Source organism: Choristoneura fumiferana, chromosome Z (assembly GCF_025370935.1).
Source record: "Choristoneura fumiferana chromosome Z, NRCan_CFum_1, whole genome shotgun sequence".
NCBI classification, from domain to species: Eukaryota; Metazoa; Arthropoda; class Insecta; order Lepidoptera; family Tortricidae; genus Choristoneura; species Choristoneura fumiferana.
In genome coordinates this window covers 42839918-42847334 of record NC_133472.1, presented here as the reverse complement: position 1 = coordinate 42847334, position 7417 = coordinate 42839918, and the positions used below count along the sequence as shown (strand labels likewise).

At 37.9% G+C, this 7417-nt stretch overlaps 1 protein-coding gene and 1 long non-coding RNA gene across 2 annotated transcripts; both read right to left on the bottom strand.

The window, feature by feature from the left end:
- Positions 1 to 205: 205 nt before the first annotated feature.
- Positions 206 to 1864, bottom strand: LOC141440064 (uncharacterized). The gene is made up of 2 exons (XM_074104546.1): positions 1565 to 1864; positions 206 to 975 (listed from the first exon to the last, which is right to left on the bottom strand). The coding sequence occupies exons 1-2, from the start codon at positions 1768 to 1770 to the stop codon at positions 699 to 701; spliced, it is 483 nt and encodes a 160-aa protein (XP_073960647.1). The 5' UTR covers positions 1771 to 1864; the 3' UTR covers positions 206 to 698.
- Positions 1865 to 3148: 1284 nt separating this feature from the next.
- Positions 3149 to 6821, bottom strand: LOC141440062 (uncharacterized). Its single transcript, XR_012452660.1, has 2 exons — positions 5436 to 6821; positions 3149 to 5054 (listed from the first exon to the last, which is right to left on the bottom strand). It is a non-coding gene; the product is annotated as an uncharacterized lncRNA (long non-coding RNA).
- Between the last annotated feature and the right edge of the window lie 596 nt (positions 6822 to 7417).

The following is a 7417-nucleotide window of genomic DNA, read 5'->3' as shown; positions in this document are numbered from 1 at the left end:
TGACATTTTCACAGATTATGTATTTCTGTTGCCGTTATAACGACAAATACTAAAAACAATAAAATAAATATCTAAGGGAGCCCCCCCTTCAACGTGTTTTTAATTGCTAATGTCTAATGTTGTAATAGATAATAGTACGGAACCCTTCGTGCGCGAGTCCGACTCTCACTTGGCAGCTCTTTTGTTTAATTGACAAAATAAAAAATACCTGTTCAATTTTCTAATAATCGCTAACGGATTAGGGCGTTCACAAAAAAAGTGTACATGTTCTTTTTTTTGAAATTTTGGAATTAATATGTTTTTCCTACTCAGCAGGGCTACTATGAAACTCGAAGTTCGTGTCGTGCGGTCCCTCTGACACTAATACTATTTAACACGAGAGCGAGAGGGACAGTACGACACGAACTTCGAGTTTCGTGTTTCGTAGTAGCCCTGTAGAATCAAGAGCACAAACGATTCCGATAGTTTATAAAAATGACACTTACTACGTTTTTTTTTCATATAGTTACTCAATATGGGCGTGACAAAACGGACTCATACAATTTTGTATGAAAAAAATGGGTACATTATTTTAAACTATCGTAATCGATTGTGCTCTTGATTCTGAGTAGGAAAAACCACATTTTTCCAAAAAATAAAAAAAGAAAGGGTACGCATTTTTTTAAAACACCCATTAATTAAAAAAAATATGACCCCATTCAATACGTAATGAATCTAGAATTATGATTAACGGCTCTCATCTGTTTGAACAGATAGCGGGACTTCATGTCTTTCATAAGCCCGTCGTCCTTCAAAATGGTTTTGATGTTTTTCCTTGCAGCATCACGGGTGCCCCAGACGTCTATCACAGATCTTATCTCCTGGTTGGTGGCTGCGTGGAGAACTATCAGCACCGTGGAAGTTCCAACACCGCCTCTCTTCAGTACCGCACTGGCCCCACAGGTTCTCTGCGCTAAGTTGTCGACGTTCACGTACCTGAAATTTATTACCAGTAACACTTTACAACGAATCTCTTCCCTTTTTGTAAAGTCTTTACGAAGTGCAAACCTCGAACTTCGTATGTTCCCATCCCGCTGACGCTTATGTCATTTAATACGCAAGTGAAAGGGACGGTGCGTGACGAACTTCGATTTTCGAGTTTCGTGGTAGCCCCTCTGCATTATCTGCCACGTCATACCGGCACTAAAATTTTAGAATTGCTGTACAGGACTTCCCATTATCTAAAATACTCAGGTACAATGTAAAAAAAAAATCTACGCTCGCTGCCTCTTGGGTCGGGGGCATTTTGCCAGCCCTGCCACCCTATAGTTACGCCACTGCCCGAGGGGTCGATATCGACCACTTCCCTGGGTAGACCTGGCTGAAAAGATCTAAGCATAAAGATGGCAGGAAGTGACTATTTTATACTATGTAAAGATAAAACCCCTCTTGTTCTGAGAGGAGGCCTGTGCCCAGCAGTGGGACGTATATAGGCTGAGATGATGATGATGAAAGATAAAACCTACCTATAAGTAAATAAACGCAGCATCAAATCATTTCTCTTTACAATAATACTTTAAATTACCTTATAGTGTATCCTGGAAACGTATTTTCATATACGTAAACTTGACCCTCAGTGGCAAACACCGGTTTGTTCTCAATCGTGGCTGAGTCCATGTGCTTAAGACTCCCATTCCACTCTCCCAGTTCGAAAGGCGTCTTAGTTTTCTCGCAAAATTTCCCCTGGGATTGCATTAGGTTTAAAATAAATATTAAAATGAGGAATTCCATGTAGACGCATTGGGAACTCGGTATGTAGTAAGACTAGTAAAGCAGTATATCCCTCTGGTCACAGAATCACACAATGGCGTTGATAACGTCTTTCATAGACTTTTTTCAACAGCTGCCACTAGATTTTTACGCAAATGGTATTGTGTATTACGCATATTGAGAAGTACAGTCAGCCATGCGTCGATACTAGCTCCGTCACACCATCAAAAAACCACAAAGAGTCATTATTCAAGCGTTTCAACTTCAACCTGCTGGAATCTTCCAAGTTTAGGTACCATATAACCTTAGGCTACTATTTACTCTTAAACTACTAATAATTCTCAAGCAATCTTATCCGTTATAATTTTACTTAAAAGGTCCCGGGTTCGATTCCCGGCCGGGGCAGATATTTGTATGAATAATTCGAATGTTTGTTCTCGGGTCTTGGGTGTTTAATATGTATTTAAGTATGTATTTATCTATATAAGTATGTTTATCCGTTGCCTAGTATCCATAGTACAAGCTTTGCTTAGTTTGGGACTAGGTCAATTGGTGTCAAGTGTCCCATGATATTTATTTATTTATTATTTAAAGATATAATTACTAGGTACAATCCTGTTTTTTTTTAAATTTTTCCACGCAACAGTTTCGGTTTTAGAGAGGGGACGCTCGATTGTAATGAAAATTTGCACTTTAAAGTTGCATATTTCGCAAACAGATCACTGAATCGAAAAATGGTTTTAAAAGACCTATCCATTGATACCCCACACTAATAAAGTTAGTCGAGATAAAAAAAAACACCCCCACTTTACGTCTATGGGAGGTACTCTAATTTTTTTTCTTTTTTAGTTTTTTTTCTTTTACCACTTTATTGCCGTGACTGATACGTATAGTCATGCTAAATTACAACTTTCTAATACTAACGGTCTCTGAGCTTAGCCACGGACAGACAGACATGGCGAAACTATACTTAGCGGCAAAAAATCTGCCCTCAAATGTCCTTGTTGACTACGGAACCCTAAAAAGTATATCGTGGTCTTCATTGACGTTACACCAAAAATAACTGTGCTGAATTAAATGTCTCTAAACACAGCGTTCGAGTTTTCGAGACTTCATCATGATCCCTGGTATTATCCCAGAAGGGAGGAAAATACTTACCATGCCATAAAGTTTATCTTATGAAAGTACTTACTATATTTTACTCACGACTGTACTGTAGTCAAGTACATACGAGTTGTGTAAGCAGATAAGTATACGTAAAACCAATCGGCATAGCCTCAGCACTACCGTTCACATAATGGGATCGTAAAAACTGTTACGAAAGAAAGATCCAATGCAATGGCTTCCGTTTTTACTTACTGATCTACGGAACCCCAAAAAGGTAAAAAAAAAACGCCAATAATGAAAACATGGTATATTCACGACGTAATACTAACCTGTATCGTTATATAAATATAAGTTAATATTAAACTGATAGTCAACAAAGTACAATGTATTTACGTTCCAATTTATCGAGTACATACCTTACGTGCTAAATAGTTATCGGCGTACAAAAGTTATCAAATATATACTCGCTATTTGTATCTGATGTCACTAAACAGGTGCAACAAGTATCTCTGAGAGCGTTTTTAGATTATACGGTCCGATACGATATCGGGGCAAGTAAAATGTATGAAATATGATCGAGATTTTATCCCTATCCCGTGGAAAATCGGAATAAAAAGTGTTCTATGTTTTAATCCAGGTTATAAACTAACTTTTTGCCAAATTTCATCCAAATTAGTTCAGCCGTTTCAGCGTGAAGAAGTAACAAACATACTCACTTACAAACTCACTCACTCACAAACTTTCACATTTATAATATTAGTAGGATAAATAAAAAATATCATGGGATCCTTGACACCAATTGACCTAGTCCCAAACTTAGCAAAGCTTGTACTATGGATACTAGGCAACGGATAAACATACTTATATAGATAAATACAAACTTAAATACATATTAAAGATCAAAGACTCGAGAACAAACAATAGTATTATTCATACAAATATCTGCCCCGGCCGGGGAATCGAACCCGGGACCTCAAGCTTCATAGTAAAGTTCTCTAGCCACTTGGCCATCCAGTTTTCAACAATATTTAATTAAAATTTATTCGCTTCAATTCATGATACAAATTTGAATTATATAGTTACTAATTCTGTTGCACCTGTTTATAAACGTTATTCTATTAAAACCAATCTTGATGGTCGACCTTAGAGTATTCAAATAAGATGCGACAAGTGATTGATTTCAATAGGCTAGTACTATATGTATAAATATACTTATTACAATATTACAGGCGTCATAATTATCCATGACATGGCGATTGCAGTTCGATATCGTCATTTAATCCAGCAATGAGGGCTATCGTTTTTTTGTCACAGTAGATGGCGCACTGTTGCGTGAGGTTTTTAAGTATGGCTTTCAAAGTCTGTTATTACGGGCGTGAAAACAAAGTTTAGATTAAAATCATATTTAATACACCTTAAAACCGTGCCATAAAAATATCGAGCATACCACAGTGTTGCATAGTCCCCGTTTTGATCGGAAAAAAAGGAGGACAAAGGTTTCCGAAAGACAAAACTGTCTCAAAACACAGACATTCATTGCCCCGGAACGCATATTTGCCATAATTAATTTCAGATACTGCAAAATATTCACAAAATTATTCTAATTTCAAATAAATCCGCGTAGCTCACCCAAAAACTATGAGATTTGACATTTCGGAGACCTCACGCTACACTAGCGCCTCTAGTGGCGAATTCATACGCGATAGCCCTCATTCGGTAGTCGAACTTTTTTATCAATTTTTCGCACCGATACGAAAATACGCTGACGCGTCAATCGCTTCGCGTTTTTGACCACATTCTATGAACGTCTGCAAGATCGCCGTAAAATCGGTAGCGCTACGGTATGCAGTAGCACGCGTTTCTAGAATCTGTATTTGTCTACAGATACTTTGACTTGATAGGCCATAGTAACGTTTATATTATTTATTATACATATTTATAAATACGTCAGGGTCGATTCTTTCAATTACAACATCAAAAATATACACATTAATGGCTTTAATCGCTTTAATAAACTACAACAAAACAATAGAAAACGGATTAAAATTTACTACAATTTTGTATACAAAGCCCTCGACATATTTAAGCGTCTTGCGTCAAAAACGCAACACTTAAGACAGTGACGACACGACTTAATTTCCCCCTCACTATTTATTATGATATTTTATGTACCATCAGCCAAATATGTGGCTACCACCCTAAGGCACTTGTCCCACCGCCGACGATGAGCGAGAAGCGAGCAGAGCGAGTAACTAGAAACGAGTGGGCGAGCAGTGAAAAGCGAATGTTCGAGCACGACGGGCGATTACTCGCTCTACTCGCTCGAGCCGGGCGGCCACCAAGCTAACAGCGCTGAGCGAGTATCGCTGAGCTAGTTTTATAGCTCAGCGCGTCTTAGCTCTTGTCGCTGCGACAAATGATGTAAGAGCGAGTTCTCGCCGGCAGTGTGAACCGCCAGCGATCAACTATTAATATATGTGTCTCTTTTACTCACACAGGATCTCATATCTTTTGTTCGTTTCTTGAGCGAGAAAATAGTCGATAGCCAATCGTTTCCTCGCCGGCGGTGAGACAACTGCCTAAAGTTGATAATCGTTTGCATGTCATAAAACAATAATGCCATGCCAATAGACGTGTCTGTCAACTTGAAAGTTCAACTTTAGCGACATATTCATTTGATAGGAACTTGTTTAAAAATTAATAGACCACTTATTTGGCTGACGGTACATATACATAGCACTTCTTAGTTACTTCTTGGATTCTAGAACTATGCCACCATCGTCCTAACAAAAGCTCTAACTTTAGTTAGGTACTATTTTTAGCGATTTTGACGCCGCGTCAGCGCATCGAGCATCGGTGATAGATCACAAGTGCCGCCGCATAAAAAGTCTAGCTGCACGATTACAAACCAATCATTGTTGTAATAACTACTTATCTAAGTGAAAGTGGGGCAAATAATTTAAACAACTTATAGGAAACATTTCCACGTCTGCGATTTGCTTTTGGAGAGCCAAATAGCAGCTATAATTGCCATTGAAACTTCCAGTCTTATGATTAACATAATAATTACAATTTTAACTATCTATTTCTATATGAATAAACGTTATTTCAATGAAAACTTTCTATTATAAAAAAAACGCAACACAGGCGATCATTTTAGAATTCATACGTTTCATAATCGCAAGACCCACGTTAAATTCTGATCATTAGAATTAACTTAATGTCAATCAGTGAACTTGATATTAGCGTTGACTTATGTCCTCAATAAAGTTTAACTTCACAATTTTCATGCATAATCAATACCTCGCCAGGGATCTAATTACAGCGATTTAACAAAGTTACCTCGGCGTTTCGGCCACATTGCAGTAGCCATGATCAGGGAAACACACATACATTTTTATTTCCGTTAACTTAAAGGGAAAATTCAACAGGTCAAATGAAAATAACAATTGAAATTGATATAACAATTACAGTCACTTGCTGACATAACGTCGAAGAAAAGGACAACGGTATGCCTTTCATAACAAGTGCAAAGAGGAAAGAAGCGAGTGCTGCCGCTGCGATCGGAGCATATTTTTCGACTGTTATAAGCATACTAGCTGTTTCCCGCAACTCCGTCCGCGTAGTTCGTTAATCACTATCCCGCGGGAACTATGAAATTTTCCGGGATAAAAACTATCCTATGTTCTTTCCCGGGACTCAAAATATCTGTATACTGAATTTCACCTAAATAAGTTGAGCTGTTTAGACGTGAATAGGTGACAAACAAACAGACTTGCAAACTTTCGCATTTATAACAATACTAGCTTATGCCCGCGACTTAGTCTGCGCGGATCTAGGTTATCGCGCGGTGGCGCCCTCTACCGGAATAAAAGGTATCCCATTTTGATCCTTGGAGTTGAAACTACCTATATAAGAAATTTCATCAAAATCGGTTCAGTGTTTTAGAAAGCGTAACAGACAGACAGACAGGGATTTACTTATAAAATTATTGGAATGAAGATTGACAGCCGAAACGTCGAGGTAACTTTAACAACATAGGTACCATCGGGCAGGATCAAGTCATAAATCCCAGGTATGTTATTGATCAGGGTTTCTCAAAGTGGGGTACGCGAACCCCTAGAGGTTCGCTATTGGACGGTAGGGGGTTCGCGACAAGGTTTACGTGATGGTGGCTGCAAGACTGGCAAGATGATTAAGATCGGTTTTTGGAGTCTTTTTGTATTTTTTAACTCCAAATTTGTTACTTATTTGTTGTTGTTTGTTTCAGTTTGTATTTTCGTTGGCAAGATGATTCTTACCTATATTTGTTACCTTTTATTGAAATAAATAATATAACATTATATTATGATTGATGATGATTGAAATAAAAATAAACTTACTAAGCCAGCCATAAGTTTGAGAAACCCTGTTATTGATAAAGTTTTGACATTTTAATTGGTCATCCGGAATTGAAAAAAGCATGTCAAATATTTACGTTGAAAGCGAGGTCTCCACTGAGCGACACAAGCGCATGAGGCATGATTTTGTTCGACACAGGGGTGCTATTACGAAATTCGAA

What these genes read in the sequence shown, in the direction of transcription:
- LOC141440064 (XM_074104546.1), bottom strand. Translation starts at nt 1,770, where the DNA reads ATGGAATTCCTCATTTTAATATTTATTTTAAACCTAATGCAATCCCAG. An exon ending in TTTCCAGGATACACTATAAG is followed by an intron (nt 976 to 1,564) that starts GTAATTTAAAGT and finishes AATAAATTTCAG; the next exon opens with GTACGTGAACGTCGACAACT.